The sequence below is a fragment of the Gobio gobio genome (genome assembly GCF_949357685.1).
Source record: "Gobio gobio genome assembly, chromosome: 14".
In the NCBI taxonomy this organism is placed as follows: domain Eukaryota; kingdom Metazoa; phylum Chordata; class Actinopteri; order Cypriniformes; family Gobionidae; genus Gobio; species Gobio gobio.
The window spans coordinates 46,585,257-46,602,593 of NC_137107.1; the positions used below are offsets into that span (position 1 = coordinate 46,585,257).

Genomic DNA, 17,337 nt, shown 5'->3' on the forward strand with positions numbered 1-17,337 from the left:
TTCTCACGTTAACTGAGCACACCACCTCAGTGTCATGATAAAACCTCGTGCATTCGGATTGTTATTTATTCACGGTGGAGGAGAGTTTTGTGATCAGAACGCGCTGCTCTCGTGGTGCATATCGTGCAATCAATAACATGATTGTATGCTGTCAATAAAATGTCATATGCTTAGTATGATAAGAATAAATGCTGCCGTGAATAACAGCCCAATTCAAATATTTACGTGCTTTTATTTTATTTTTTGAGCGGTGGTGAAATATTTTGCTCTTGTAAACACTTGCCAGTATTTAAAGAAATACAAGTCTAGAAATGCAAATTACAGCTCACGCAACCGTACAGTGCTCTGAGAGGGTCTATAAAGGATATAAACAGTGAGTTTTGAAGTGATATATTCTTGAAAACTCAGAGATGTGGATTCGGACAGCAATTACATTACCACACGACCTTGGTGTTTGTCAAAAGTCGATAATTCAGCCTGGGTTTTTCTCGCGGGTGGTGGGAGACGGACGGCTTCAGCAACTCCTTCACCACTAACGGAGCGAGCTGGAAAAGACTTTTCCCGGACCACAACATCAGCAGTGTTTGTTCTTGCTCCGTGTAACGGGAGTTCGTTTGTTCAGGGAAGAAGGAGGCGGGAACCGGCGAACGTTTAACAACTTTTAATCAAATAATAAACACAAAATGAAAGTAAAAGCGGCAGCCCCTCACGGACGACTGCCGCGCACAAACATAACAAAACCCAACTTAAAATCCAGGCCTAGTCCTCTCTCGTCCTTCACCGGTGTCGCTCGTCCTTATAACCCTTGTTCCCTGAGTCTCGTCGCCACACCTCGTCACGCTTGGAGCGCATGCTTCATCGCGATAACTGACATTACTATGCGCCGGCCCCCCTTATGTAGCTTCTGGGTATGCCGTCACATACTACGTCATGACGCAACATCAATCAGGATTGGAATAGTTTCATTCATACTTCAGACACGCTATTGCTAAGGGAGCGTCCCCAAATTCGTCGGAACGACGCAGTGCTCATTCCCTTTCTCAGGGAACAAGGGTTATAGTCATAACCCGAGCCGTTTTCTTTGTTTAAATTCTCACTGCAGTTCAGATAATAAAGTAAAAACTAAATATGACTGTCTTTATTACATGGTTGCCTAAAATAAAATAGAGTCTCAAAGAGGGATTTTCGTAATAAACAAATACAAATTAAAAGTAGGCCAGTGTGTCCTTTCAACCCTGCTACAGTATTCAACCCCATCACAGCATTCTCAACCCTGTCACATTAATATTTTTGGAAAATAAAATAAGGAAGACAATAAAAAATTAAAGCATTTCTTGCTGATTACCACCCGACATGTTAAAGGCTAACACAGTAAAATTGTGGTTTTAGTGAAACATCTAAATTATTTTTTTCTTACTAAAATAAAGAGACCACGGACAAACAATTTGGATATTTGTAACTTCCATCACATACAAATGTGAAAATGATCATAAATGTTACATTTGAAGTCATTGAATTGGTATGAGGGACACATGAGCAGTAGGTAGATGATGATTTTATAACAAGTTTTGTGTAAAATCCTGTTTAAACTAATTAAATTTTGTCTGTTACGGGGTTGAGAATAAAATGTGTACACATCTGAAAAAAACTCAAAATAATAAAAAGTCTTTAATGCCTGAGATGGGAAAATATGATTTTTTAAAAGTTTGATATGTGCCTAATAATGTGGGGTATTTAGAAATGTAATCATATGTAGTTCAAAAATTAAAAAAGTACAAGTTGAAATATTACCGAATCCCAGGAATGACCCATATGCCTCCGTGCTCCCTCATGAGAGGACTCGAGACCGGTGTGTCTCAATCACGCACACCGCTCTCGCTCGCTCGTCCACCTCGCCACACTCTTAACTTCTGGACATTCGTCAGCGCTGCCACACACTCGCATCTTTCACCGCCGCCATTACTGAACTACAACTCAAACTAGCGCACGACATCAACGTCATCGCTCTCAGCCACTCCCTCTGTTCGCTGATTGGACCGGTAAAAAATTGTTCGGGGGAAAACCTAAACATACACCGCAGTCCCAGACGTAGTACTGAAGGAAAATGAAAATTGAGCGGAAGTACGTAGGAGGGCGGAGCCAGGCTAGAAACACGCAGCAGTTGAAGGAGTCCAGAAGATAAAATTGCAAACTCCTTATCTGATATTTTAAATTTGAATATTTATCCCAAATCAAACATATTTGGGGAGATAACTAGTGCTTTTGTATAATCTCAAATAAGATGTTTTGTTTGTCTCAAACGACCTGTCCTGGAGACACCCCAGCCCTGCACATGTTGTATGTCTCTTATCAGACACACCCAAATTAGTTTCAAGTTTCTAATTTCAGTTTCTACGAGCTGATGAGTTTAATCAGGTGTGATAATAAATGAGGGAGACACAAAATGTGCAGGGCTGGGGTGTCTCTAGTACAGGTTTGAAAACCTGAAGGGAAAATAGTTTTCTAGCGATTGTTTTCCGCCAGAGGAGGCGCTCGAGCAACCGAAGCAACGACACACATCAGAGTCTAGGAGAAGAAGAAGAAGAGAAGTGAGCGAGGGAAGAACATAAACATGAGAAGTGGAACACAGCCGCTCATTCTGCTCTAAATCTGATGTTTTCACACTGTGAGTACATCCATTTATCATTTGTTAGGACAAATCTAAATCCAAACGACTAAATGAGTCGGTTCATTTAGTGAATCACTTAGAAATTAATCGAAATGAACCGAATTATGTTCATTACGCTCGAGAAACGTAAACTCGTTACTGACTATTTTTCACATTACAAATTGTGAAGATTATGAGTTGTTTTAATTTTATGGAATTAACAAATGAAACATGTTAAACAATGTTTAAATCAAATCTAAGAGCAACATTTAAACCAGCTAGAGGAGTTGAATTGTTTCTAAACAGTTGTCTAAGTAAGACAATTAAAGCTGGATAATTGAGAGTGATTGTAAGTGTGATGATCATCTGCTAAATGAGCAACAGCGACCACAATTCACACCTTCAGTCAGTGAAGCCGCTCCCACAGCCGTTCATGAGAGTTTAAATGCTGGGAATATTCCCATCTTCCCACAGGAGAAGAAGAAGAAGCAAGCAGGAGGAATTACTCCAGGAGAAACTACAGACATACTATTGTAAAGATGGAGTTTGAGGAAGAACCCTGCAGAATAAAAGATGAAGAGACAGAGGAACAAATAGGTTGGTGTTTTCCTTCATTCTCTTTAATGACTGATGAGGAACATAAAAGACCAATTCACACCTCGCCACTTCTCAGACATTCTCATTACGATTCATCGTGTTTGGTGAAAACAAGATCTGACAGACACCAACGCCTTTCCACTGATAGACTACACTGTATCCGACACACCAATCAGATGTAATGTATTTCTACGGAGCCCCTAAAGGGACGTGGTGGTGAAAAAAATTTAGGATGGGAGGACATTTTCCCCCCCCAAATCTTTTGCGATTCCTCGCAAAGATATTTGCAAGTAATGTCCCACTGGCAGTGTTTCAAACAGCTCACACTAACAATGGAGCGATTAGAGTTTTATTTTGAACTTGGACTTAAGTATAAAGAAATACAGTTAGTGATTAGTTTAATAAGTTCGGTAAAATTGGCAATAGCCTATATTCATGATTCAAACTTCCTGGATCAATAACTCGTGAGCTAAACGTTGTTAAAACACAAATGATACCTCTTTAACGTAAACAACGAGCCGCAACCTAATTTTACTCAAAACAAGCCTTATAATATAAATTGGTCTATATGACCCATACTAGTCATACTACAACACTTAGTTTGATAAAATTGGCGTTTGCATAATTGTTAGGATTTTTTTATTATGAAAAATATTCAGCTAACTTCACTGTAATGCACTGTACTGTCACTAAATTCAGTTCACACATCACACTATCCTACTGGCTATACTACAACGCTTAGTTTGGCAAGTAATGCACATAAAAATAATAAAAGTAATAGCACATAGCTAAGTAGGCCTATTCTTTACACAAATGAGGTTGATACCCAGATAAAATACAGTAGTTGCAACCATAGCTTTTGTAATTGCTTACTGATTTTGATACGCATTACACTGTATAACAGTGAAGTTATTGAATATTTTTTCTAATAACAGTGAAGGTATTGATTCCTCCCATCCAAAAAAATTTCCACCACCACGTCACTTTAGGGGCTCTGTATATTTCAATCTGATTGGCGTGGAAATTATTAATACTTATTGTTTAACTTTTCAGAAATATTTGAAACATTTAAAAACCTTTTCTTGTTATAATTAAAAAAAATTATGGTTATTGACAAGTAATCTATTATTAATTTAATATTTGGGTCATTCCATGTCAATTAAACCAGAGGTCCCCAGCTAAAAATTTTATTTTGTTAAAAGACAAACAAATAGTTATGAAAGCCAAAATATTAAATTAAACAAATGTATATTTACTGAGTAAATATACTCAGTAAATATACATTTATATTCTACAAAACACTGAACACTGTTTGTAAAATGACAATTTTCACCTGAGATTTGGAGCCAATTTACAGGGATGTAAAAGTTACTTTACATCATTAGTATTATTAGAAAACCAACTATGTCAGCACTGATTAATGTTAATGTTTAGTAAGAATTGACTGTAGCAATTTTAAAAGGTTGATTGTAAACAGTATGTACAGGGTTAGCTTAGGCTGAAGTGTAAATGTAAATGAGGTTGTAAATAGATAGTGAGTTATATATATCGATGTTTAGATGTATATATTTTGTTTTATCTGCCCAGGGACTGCGGATGGAAATTAGCTGTAGCTAATAGGGATGCAACAATACAGTTAGTCCACGGTTCAATACGTACCTCGGTTTTCAACCACGCTTTTCGGTTCGGTTCTGATGGCTTGTCACATCAGTTTTTTGCTATTCTATTTTAAGCGACAGGAACAGCAAGAGGTTAAGGAGAAAAAAAGTCTATTGTTTTCTTTCTTTATTTTATTTAAAAGAAAGGAAAAACCTTACTTAAACTTAACTTTACTTAAAAAAAACCCTTGTACACATTCCTAGTGTATTGTAAAATATAAAATAAATATTTATAAAGATTTACACTGGCAGCTCAGAGCTGTACAGCAGCATTTAAGTATGAAATTGAATGAATAAATGTAAATTTAAAACACTACATAGACTTCACTATAAAACATTGATTCTTATTAAAGCTACTGTATTAAAGTTTTTCAGTCAAGAGCAGTGAGGGATTTTATCTTTTCTTTTGTTGTTGTAGTAACTTTAAAGGGATATTTCACTCAAAAATGAAAATTCTGTCATCAAGAAATGAATACAGGTTTGAAACCACATTAGAGTGAGTAAATAATGACATAATTTTAGAGGTGAATTGTCCCTTTAAGGACAGTGTGTTCACTAGGCTGCTGATGTCAATTTAAGACCTGCGTGCATCTAATATACAGACACGCAGATTTTACTTTCACTTTAGATAACTGACTGTGTTTGTTAACCTTGTGTGTATTTGACCGGATTAGCGCAGTAAGACTACCTAGTTCAGTAATCACGTGTTTGACAAGCGTTTAGTGCGCGCGCTCGGAGAAGCGTATGGTAAAACGGTGCATATGCACGCGAATGAAGGCTGTAAAACGCATGCAAATAATGAACATTTCGTGATTGTGAATAACTATAGTGTTCCGTGAGTATAACTCTACCACTAACGTGTGATGTGAATGTATGTTGCGTTGTTCAGTATATTGGGATAGAGGCAAAAGATAGAATTTGTAGAAAAATAATTAATTAAATGCAAAACCGAAAAATCGCAATTCACAAGCGCGTATTGAACCGTGAATGCTGTACCGAACGGTTCAATACAATATTGAGTATTGTGGCATCCCTAGTAGCTAAATCTGGTGTAAAGCATCTTTTCTTTTGTAAGATTAATGTACTTGCACATGGTCCCTGTCAAATAAATAATAAACTTAAACTTATGAAACATTAATGACATTACATTACAGTATAACTGAAAGCTACCAATTTCAACATTTATTAGGCTTTTAAAAAAACAACTTTTAATTTAATTTAGTTTAACTTTAATTTAACAATCTTTACATAAAAATACCAACATGGCGCCGCGACGGCTTTTTATGATGACGTCATGAGCAATCCAGTCATTTATATAGATCACTTATTAGTTCATACTGTACAGGGCTCGACATTAAGCATGTTCATGTGCTTGTCCTTCGGACTAGTAAATCTGTCATCCACTTGTCCGAGTAAAAAATGTGCTTGTCCGAAAAAAGAAGAAAAAAAAATGTTTGTGTGTGTTGTACATAAAATTTATTCTGAAGCAATATTCTCACCAGTGTTCAATCAGCTTTGACATATGCATATTTGTGATATTTGTACCTTTTATAAATGGCATTTTTCCCCTAATCTTATTAAATATAGGCTATGATTCAGATTTCCTTTTTATATTCTTAAATTGGATCAATAAATTAAATTGGAAGACGACACTGGCTGTTACCAGTCAAATTAAATAATTTACACTGAAAAATTACAACTGTATTAAATAATGTTATGAGATTGTTTTAAATATTTTTTGAATATACAAATAAGAAATGTTGGAAAGATGAAACTAAACCACCAGTAGGTGGCAGCATGTGACCGTCTGAATGAGTGAGTCATTGAGTCGATTCGTTCAAACACTGATTCATTCAAGAATGAGGCAGTCGTTTACGAATAGTTCATTGAATCTTTGATTCAATCGATTCATTCAAAACGCTGAATCATTCACTAACACGCTGTTGCTGTGACACTCGTTCTGCTGTGATCTTTTGGAACTATTTTCGCTGCTGAAATAGAACAAAAACACTCAATATTGCATCTAAAATGTAAGTGACTTAATGTTAATAATTGTTTTTGGAACTGTCATATGAAATCAGTGTCATTTTTAGTCGTGATGTTATTCAGGAAAACAGCACTCTTGGTAATGTGACATTGCAACTGTATCATGTTATAAATATAAATAAACTCCACATTTCTACATTTTTACGGCAGTGTGTTAATTGAGTTTCTCTGTGTGAGTGGTGCACATTTGTTTCGATTTCTCCTCGAGAGGCTGCGCGAGCGTCAACAGCGCAACGTTAGTTACCGTCAGTTAATTATACAGTATTATCATTCACTGTCAATCGCCACTTACACTAATGAATGCAGAATCATTCTTGCATTTGGGTGATTCCCTAGTTATTTTTTGTTAATGACGTTTTATCAGGCTACTTGTCAATCGGGCAAGCAAAATTCTCTTTCACTTGCCCCTTCAAAAAATCCACTTGTCCCGGACAAGCGCACAAGCGTTAATGTCGAGCCCTGCTGTATATGAATTATACATTTTATGGCCTTTTCTGTGATGTGCCAGTTTGTTGTGATTTGTGTCAGTTATTTACAAAATTTAATTCAATAAAAAAGTACTTTAATATTTAAAGGTGTTAACTGTAGTCTTACACCAAAAAAAATTACAAAGGATTAAATTAATCATAATTCATTAATGAAGCACACAAAAAATGTATGGCAAAGCCCTAAAACAGACAATTAATCGTCAAAGCCCTTAAAACAGGCAATTACTTGGTAGGGGTGTAACAATACATATAGATCGGCACATCGATCTAATGTCTAACTATATGATGCATTCATGCAAAATGTTAAATCGATACCTGTTGGCTATTTATATATTTAAGAGGCACATTTGTTTTAACACTGAGTCCACATTTTCACACAATGTCAGTCTATGTATTATCGCCAACGCGTGCAATCTCGTTTACATTACCTTTCAGAGCTTGTGAAAGACACTCGAGACAGTCGATGGAACGGTCACATTCCCGATTGAGCCAGTGCTGAATCTTCAAGTTTATCATTTACTCATGTTTAAAAGACCTAGAACATTTTTGGGGTGCCTGACTTCCCTCTACTTTTCTTCGTTTTTCCTCACCCATTCTAGCAGTTAGCATCAAGTCTCATATATCAGTTAAAACAGGAGAACATGAAGCTCCTATCACGGTATCACTCTTGAATTCACTGAGCTCCTGAGAGCGGCCCATTCTTTCACAAATGTTTGTAGAAGCGTCTGCATGTCTAGTGTTTAATTTATACACATGTGGCCACGGAACAGATTGGAACACCTGAATTCAATGATTTTGAGGGGTGTCCCAATACTTTTGGCAATATAGTGTAGTTCAGTCCCATCTATATTGGTACCCCCCCTTTTTAACAGCTGATAGTTATGTTTAAAGAAGAATGTCTAAAGAACAAATAACAATGAAACTAGAAATGTATCTTGTTTCCCTCTATCAAAACAATTGCAACAATTGCATAAAAAACAACCTCTATCAAAACAATTGCATAAAACACACAATTGCATATTTTAACTCTTGGTGGCTTCAGAAGCTGTTAAAATGAACAGTGTCCCATCTTCCAAACATCCCTGAAACTCATTCAAATATAGATTCTCATAATTACACATTTGAGAGAAAGTTAATGTGCCTCAACATGACTATTTTCAGTGGGTTTTTGGTACTCCGAGAGTTGTTTTATGCAATTATTTTCATAGAGGGAACTGAGATACATTTCTGGTTTAAACATTGTTTAAACATTATTTATTCTTAAGACATTCCTTTTTAAACACGATAAGTATCAGCTGTGTGGAAAAAGAAACACATTTAGTTCCCTTTCGTTCAGTCACTACGACGTACGTTAGTGACCAACGAATGGGGGTTTCGCTTAGAAGCCAATTACCTTCGAGGAATTTAACAGCGCCCAATGGCAGTGCCAATGCCATGGGCATGCGGAATTTGCATGCGTAACTCCGCCCCACCTCGTGGGTATATAAGGAAGTACACTGGCAACATTGCATTATGTTTCTGCTTTGGAGCCAAGAGTATCTCTTCACTCCTTCAAGCCTGCTAACTGAGTCTTTGTCAGCCTTCAAGACGATCAGCTTTCCAGAGGCGTTAGTGTCTACGGTGCGTTCCAGTGATCGCATACTGCCTGCCTGCTGATCTGCGCAGTGGTCCCTGGGCGCTTCGGCGTCTCTGCGAAGCTTCCTCTCACAAAAGAGCTTACACGTGGCACGCCCTTTTCAGGATGTCTCGCCCGTGTACTTCTGGGTGTGGCCGGTCGTTGTCTTCTTCCGATGGGCACAATCTCTGCTTGGTATGCTTGGTATGCTTCAGCATGCTCAAGCAGCGTTTGTGGATGAGTCATGTTCCCACTGCGGGAACATGACCATCGCGGTGCTGCGGTCTAGACTCCATGACCTACGTAATGAAGTGAGTCCCCTCTACCACACCCCGATCTACCGTTCCCCCGAGGGGCGGTACTTCGGCTGGTGGTCAGGGTGACCTAAGGGTGACGGTGTGGAACAAAGCCCCGACGCTCATGCCTCGGGCCACACCCCCCTCTAGCGCTCCGCAACCCGCGAGTGTCCAGGCGGAGATCGCGGGGCCTGCTCCGGCCCCCCCGCGTATCTCATTTGGCGCTCCGGAGGATGATGCGATGTCGGTCACCGCATCACAAGGTGGGCTCGAGTCCTCTGAGGATGATGACTCGGCTGTGCTGCTGCCTTCGGGCGTGCCAGCATTGCCCGAGTCAGGCCGAGAGCTGACAGCTATGCTGTCTCGGGCAGCCGCGAGTCTTGGAATAGAGTGGAACCCTCCGCCCTGTCCCGAGCGCTCGCGGCTCGATGATTGGTTTTTGGGGGCGTGCGCCAGCAGCAGCCTTCACCCGGGCCGGGTCGTGGAGGTCGCTGTAGGAAGGTGTCCCAGTCCGCTCAGCCCGCCCCGCTCTCCTGAGACGGACGGCTCAGGGATGGGGAATTCTTTTGAGGAGATGGTAGCAGGACCACTCCTTCCCCCGGTGGAGGGCCGGGGGAGAATCCTTTGTTCAGCTGCTGGCCTCCGGGTCAGCAGCACCCTAATTTGGTCAAAGAAAGAATTAACACTCCCATCCCTGAGCCAGCAGAGATCGGTGATGACCGTGCGCGCCACCCACGTGTCCCGCCACTCGCATCCCTCTCTGTCGCCAGCCCCCTGGCAGAGCAGACCCCAGTGGAACGTGCGTCCTTCCCTGGTCTCCTCTGTCAGGACGCAGCCGTTAACCGTGCCCCCACACCGGGACGCCCAAAACCTCCCTTGTCCGGGCCGGTAACGCTGCATCGCTGCCCCACACCGGGTACGTCTGTGGTCCGGATGACCCCGCTGGTGCAGTATCTGGGAGCCTGGCTTCAGCTTCCGGGACTGTCCCGCTGGGTTGCGAAGACCGTCAGGCGCGGCTACGCGATTCAGTTCGCGCAGGCTCCTTCCTGCTTTCGGGGAGTCCGCTTTACTATGGTCGGGGCCAATGCCCCTGTCATGCAAGCAGAGGTTGCCACCTTACTGGCGAAGGGTGCGATCGAGCCTGTCCCTCCAGCCGAGATGAAGTCCGGGTTCTACAGCCCCTACTTCATTGTACCCAAAAAGACCGGTGGGTTACGACCAATCCTGGACCTGCGCATCTTGAACCATTACCTTCACAAGCTTCCGTTTAAGATGTTGACAGCGAAACGCCTTTTCGAATGCGTTCTTCCGGACGATTGGTTTGCACCGATCGACCTGAAGGACGCCTACTTCCATGTCTCCATCCTACCTCGACACAGACCGTTCCTACGGTTTGCTTTCGAGGGGCGGGCATATCTGTACGCGGTCCTCCCATTCGGGCTATCTCGGTCCCCTCGCGTCTTTACGAAGATTGTCGAGGCAGCCCTTGCACCTCTCCGGCAGCACGGGGTTCGCATCCTGAACTACCTCGACGACTGGCTCATAATGAGTCACTCTCGAGAGCAGGTTTGCGAACACAGAGATCTAGTGCTCCATCACTTAGCCCGTCTGGGCCTTCGGGTCAACTGGGAGAAGAGCAAACTTTGCCCCGCGCAGAGGATCTCTTTTCTCGGTATGGATATCGACTCGGTCGCCGAGCGCGCGCACAGTCACTGCTGACTTGCCTCCGACAAATCGAGAGCGAGAGTGCGGTTCCACTGAAACGATTTCAGAGGCTCCTGGGGCATATGGCATCTGCAGCCGCGGTAACGCCGCTCGGATTGCTGCATATGAGACCGCTTCAGCACTGGCTACGCGATCGAGTCCCGAGATGGGCATGGCGGTCTGGCACGCTCCGGGTACAAGTGACTCAGGCCTGCTTACAGACGCTCACCCCGTGGTCGAACCTCAGTTTTCTACGGACCGGAGCATCCTTAGAACGAGTTTCCAGGCATGTTGTATCAACGGATGCCTCCTCCACGGGCTGGGGTGCCATGGGCAATGGACAAGCAGCCGCGGGCTCCTGGACAGGACCCCAGCACCTTCTGCATGTCAATTGCCTCGAGTTGCTGGCAGTACGGTTCGCCCTGCACCGCTTCCGAGCGTTGCTGAGGGGTCAACACGTACTAGTCCGGACAGACAACACGGCCACAGTAGCGGACATCAACCACCAGGGCGGTCTACGCTCCGGGGTCTTCGCTTGCTCACCATTCCACTCCACGGACTGGATACGTGCGATATTCTCCTCAGGTGAGCTCCCCGAGTCAAGTCAAGTCAAGTCAAGTCAACTTTATTTATATAGCGCTTTTAACAATGTAGATTGTTTCAAAGCAGCTTTACAGTGTTAAACAGGAAAATAATGCAGCATAATTTTATTCAGCTGTATAGCCATTCTGGAAAAATTTCAAGTATCATACAGTGACAGTGTGGGCTTTAGATCAATAATTTGATCAGTAATTTAGTTTAAATGGTTAATTTAGTTTATTATTTAGATGTATTTCGATGTTTAGTTGAAAAATTTAGTGTCCCCAACTGAGCACGCCAAGCCAGAGGCAACAGTGGCAAGGAAACCAAAACCCCATTAGGTGACCTAATGGAGAAAAATAAACCTTGGGAGAAACCAGGCTCAGTCGGGGTGCCAGTTCTCCTCTGACCAATTAACAAACAGCGTATTATTATTATTATTATTATTCTGGCAGTTTTACAGCTCGGAGGTCATAATAGATCAGAATATTCGAGGGACCGGGGGCAACATGCTGGAGACGGGTTTATTGAGGATGATGTTGATTAAATAATTATTAAAGTGCAATATTTCTCCCCGAGAGCCCTGAATATCTCCAGCACTGTCGACGCCGACATCAGTTCATCAGAGCCCAGACCCTCATGTCTGGCCAGGTGCCCCGTGTGCATGGTTCCCCTCCGGCGACCCCCACGCGAGTATTTCCACCGTAAGCCTCCTCAGTGAGCAGGTGTCTTTCCCTTGGCAAGCCCCTGCCACCCCTAGGGTTAAAAATCCACCTTCGGCTGGTACCCTAGAGTTCTTCCATATGCAGCCCTTAGCAGGTCATATGTGTACTCTCTAAGTCCTCCCTACGGGTAGGCATCTTGGCATTCCCTCACTGGGATATGCTTCCCAGTGTACCTTGGTATTCCTGTGTTAAGTGGGAGTCCTTCGGCCATATACGGCAGGGATCTCACACTTACGCAGGGCACTGGAAGACAGCTGAGTGGCGTTGTTATATTGGATTATACTCTGCTACTGGAACGCGGAGTTCAGTCTTCGCTCCGCAGCAGTAACAATGCGATTGTTGCCAGCGTACTTCCTTATATACCCACGAGGTGGGGCGGAGTTACGCATGCAAATTCCGCATGCCCATGGCATTGGCACTGCCATTGGGCGCTGTTAAATTCCCCGAAGGTAATTGGCTTCTAAGCGAAACCCCCATTCGTTAGTCACTACACACGTCTCCATTCCCTCCTCAGGGAACGAGGGTTACATACGTAACCTAGACGTTCTTGACCATTGAAAATATGAATACTTTTAGAAATGCAGTCATGCAAACCTTGGAAAAATATTTTTATTACATTCAGACAGGTGTGTTCTATGCAATTGTGTTGATCGAAAACATGAGATGCATTTCTAGGTTCAACATGATTTGTTCTTCCAATATTCCTCTTTAAAAGAAAAAAAAAGGATTAACTGTGTGCAAAGTGACCCGCGTTTGGTTTTCAACCACTGAAAATGTCATTTTGACCCAGCCTCTGCAAAACCGTGGATTACCCAAAAAATATACATCTTTGAATTTTAATATTTTGGCTTTCATCACTGTTTGTCTTTCTATAGAAAAAAAAAAGAACAAAATCAAAGATTTGAGCCAGGGAAAATGCGGCTTAATGGGGAGAATTTAAGACACGGTGCGAGTTAAATCCATGTTGATCATAATGAAAGTTCATTACGACTGATGAAGTGTCTGTTTGCCGTCTGTTGGTGCAGTGTGAATTGGGCTTAAGATGAAAACTGATATAAAACAATGCGTCTAAAACAAATCTAGTTTATTACTGAGTGCTAAATTGAGTCCTTGAGGCTATATTTCATTTTGTTCCTTCTTTAATTGAATTGTGAATTTTATGTTTATTTTAGACCTGATGGAAGTGAATGAGGACAAATTGCATCGATTTCAAAAACCTCAGTTTGTAAATGAAGATGAAGACTCCGTCATTTCACAGACTGAAAAGTGTTTCACACAAAAACGAGCCAGAAAATCTGGAGTCAAAGGATCTTTCACCTGCTCTGAGTGTGGAAAGAGTTTCATTCAGAAAGGAAACTTTAAAGTGCACATGAGGATTCACACTGGAGAGAAACCGTTCACATGCACTCAGTGTGGAAAGAGTTTCATCCACAAAAAAAACTTGAATGAGCACATGAGAATTCACACTCGAGAAAAACCATTCACATGCAGTCAATGTGGAAAGAGTTTCATTAACAAAGGAAACTTAAATGTGCACATGAGGATTCACTCTGGAGAAAGACCGTTCACATGCACTCAGTGTGGTAAGAGTTACACTCATAAAAGTAATCTCAAAAATCATCTGCGCTCACACTCTGGAGTGAGATCATTTAGTTGTGATCAGTGTGAGAAAACATTTGTTGTGAAATCATACTTAAAATCTCACCTTAAAGTTCATGCTGGTGTGAAGCCTCACTTTTGTTCTTTTTGTGGACGGAGTTTTATATTTCTGCATAAGTTTAAAGAGCATGAGCGTGTTCATACTGGTGTGAGACCCCATGTTTGCTCTGAATGTGGGAAGACCTTCATCACATCCAATGCCTTAAAAATACACCAGAGAATTCACACCGGAGAGAAACTGTACAAGTGCTCACACTGTGGAAAGAGTTTCACTCAGTCAGGACACCTGAACCATCATGAGCGAATTCACACCGGAGAGAAGCCGTACAAGTGCTCACACTGTGGGAGGAGTTTTGCTCAGTCAAGAACCTTGAAAGATCACGTGAGAGTTCACACTGGAGAGAAGCCGCACCAGTGCTCTTCATGTGGGAAGAGTTTCACCAATTTATCTAGTCTACGGATTCATAAGCAAAAGTATTGCCCGAAGTTGTCTAAGTAAGTTCAGGTTCAGATCTATCGCTTACAAGTAAAAAGTTTGATATGATTCTGATAAAGCAAACGTTGGAATTTCTTGGCATTATCAAAGATAGAAATTTGTCAAAATTATATAAAGGATTGTTGAAGATTGATTGTTCAACATTGGAATTTGGGGAGATATGTCCCAATTTGAGTAGGAACGCTTTTATGTTGGGGAGTAAATGTAGTAAAAGTAATTTACTCCATATGCTGTACAAATAAATTTAGTTAGTCTGGCAGTGAAGCTAACCCTTAGAAGACGATGATCGCGCCGGCATGACTTTTTCTTATGTGCGAAAGAGACTCAAAATACTCTGTTGACATACAGACAAGTGTTATACATCATTCAAATCTGTTAAGTTTCTACTTTTATATGTGTATACACAATAAAAACTAAATGTTGTGCTTTTTTTTTTTCTCTCTATGAGTGAAGTTGATTCTGAAATGTGTCTGAAAATGAACTGTAACTTAGCAAATACTTGCCACACAGACATGAGAGAGATGTATACATAACGCTTAAAATGTCTACTTTTTAACTGAACTGAAATTTTTTAATAAAAATTCTCAGTTTATGTAATCCGTTTGAAACCATGTACACTCTTTTCCTTCTGCCTTCATTACCTGTAATGAGTTGAGACCGCCACACCCCGGCATCATTCACATGGTAAATAGTTCAGGTGATCTATATGCATCGCGATCACAAAAACATGAAGTTTCTACATCAGATTCACTGAACGTTCAGTGCATTGAGGACGGCGCGCTACTCTGGTAAAGATGCCTTCAGCTGATTCTGGACATCAAGGAAGAATTCACCTTTTCCTCTGAGGAAGATTGCAATCCAGACGATGAAAGGTTGCATTTTGAAGAGCGACTTGATCCTGCAGAGGATATATGTTTGTAGTAAGTTATCAGAAAAACACTACATTTTCAGACTATATTTTGCCTAGTTTTGGCTAGCTTTTGACAGCTTACTGGAAATATTGCCGTATGATGTCGCTTACAAATATTTGTGTAGTCCAATATATGCTCCAGTGTAAATGTATTGTGATACTCTCTAAACATATTTGTAATACATGTTCTTCTGATTTGGTTAGCTTATGACACAGTTTATCATGCTAAAATATTGCCTTATGCCTAATGTAGCTTGTTTGCCAATATCTGCTTAGGTGTATATATATTATGTGATTTAGTAAAATCTATAATGTGATAGTCACTATCACACTAAACACTAGACAAGTCTAAACACTAGACATATATTATATTTCTATATATAAATGTTCAGTTTTGGGTACCCTATTAAACTGCTTATCATGCTAAAATACTGCCTTATGCCTGATGTACAGATGTTTGTGAATAGGCTTCAGGTGTAAATGTTTGAAATGGCCCATCAACAGATACTCGCAGTCTACGGCGCGTCAATAGATATTTACATTCATTGTGTGTCCATACCCATTAATTGCCCATCAGTTTACTTTGGACAATGCATGCTAACAGGTTTTTATTTTTTTAGGAATGTGGCTGCATCACGCTGGCCTTCACCAGCACCTCACACGTGGGCACATGGGTGTCGTTCAGTTCACAATTTGGCCCTTGTCAAACTCCCTCAAATCCTTACGCTTGGCCATTTTTCCTGCTTCTAACACATCGACTTTGAGAACAACATTTTCACTTGCTGACTAATATATAACCCACCCACTAACAGGTGCCGTGATGAAGAGATAGTCAGTGTTATTCTCTTCTCTGGTCATAAGGTTATGCCTGATCGGTGTATGATTTAATAGACTTATAGACTGTTCGGACTATGGAGAACAATACGACATTGAGTTTAACTCTAAGAAGAGTGTAGTAATGAGCACAAGAGAACCTTACGTCTGTGTTCCCTGCGTTTTACCTCTCTGGAGAGGAGCTTGTTGTTGTAGAAAAGGTCAAATATCTTGGGCACATTATCAGGAGTGACCTCTGTGACGATGACGACATTCAGAGACAGTATTGTAAATTGTATGCACAAGCAAATATGTTGGCAAGCAAATTTCACATGTGTACAAATAAGGTAAAAGTGTGTCTGCTCAAAGCTAACTGCACACCGCTTTACACTGCCCACTTGTAGTGCAGTTACAGTAAAAGTAAATACAGGAAGCTGCAGGTTGCATATAATGATGCACTTCGCATTCTTTTGAAGGTCCCTTGATGGACAAGTGCCAGTCTGTTATTTGTTCAAAATAATGTTCCCACACTAAATGTGGTGATTTGGAATTGTGTGTATACCTTTATGAAGCGCCTTGAGGACTCTCAAAATGATATTATAAATGCTTTAACAATGCCTGAGCAGAGCACTGTCAGATTTAGCTCTGAGCTCTGGAGACACTGGAGAAAGAGTGCTTATATTGATTTTAATTTGTTACTGTATTGTTACGTCTTTTGCTTGTTGTAAATGTTTTAATATGGACATTTAATGAGTCTGAAATAAAGCTTGAATTGAATTGAATTATTTTTGAATAATTATGTGGTTACTGGTGCAAATGTCTATCCTTGATATCAACAACTGAATTGCTACATGTAAAAAAAATGCTCTTTTTGATATCAATAATTAGACAGATAATCACTATTTTCTGATATCATGAATGTGATTGTTAAGAAAGACATTTTAGATATCTGAAATTATACTGATATCAGAAATCAAATTATTCACTCTGGGATAAAAACAACCCAAGTTGGGTTGAAAATGGACAAATCCAGCATTTGGGTTGTTTTAAGCAAAATTTATCCCAACCACTGGGTTAAAACAACCCAATTGCTGGATTTGTCCA

The 17,337-nt window shown here is 40.9% G+C and overlaps 1 protein-coding gene across 1 annotated transcript; it reads left to right on the forward strand.

Annotated features, from left to right (window-relative positions):
- The first annotated feature begins 2,568 nt into the window (after positions 1 to 2,568).
- Positions 2,569 to 15,105, forward strand: LOC307136835 (uncharacterized protein). Its single transcript, XM_079834150.1, has 3 exons — positions 2,569 to 2,665; positions 3,122 to 3,244; positions 13,528 to 15,105. The coding sequence occupies exons 2-3, from the start codon at positions 3,187 to 3,189 to the stop codon at positions 14,511 to 14,513; spliced, it is 1,044 nt and encodes a 347-aa protein (XP_079690276.1). The 5' UTR covers positions 2,569 to 2,665; positions 3,122 to 3,186; the 3' UTR covers positions 14,514 to 15,105.
- The last annotated feature ends 2,232 nt before the right edge of the window (positions 15,106 to 17,337 follow it).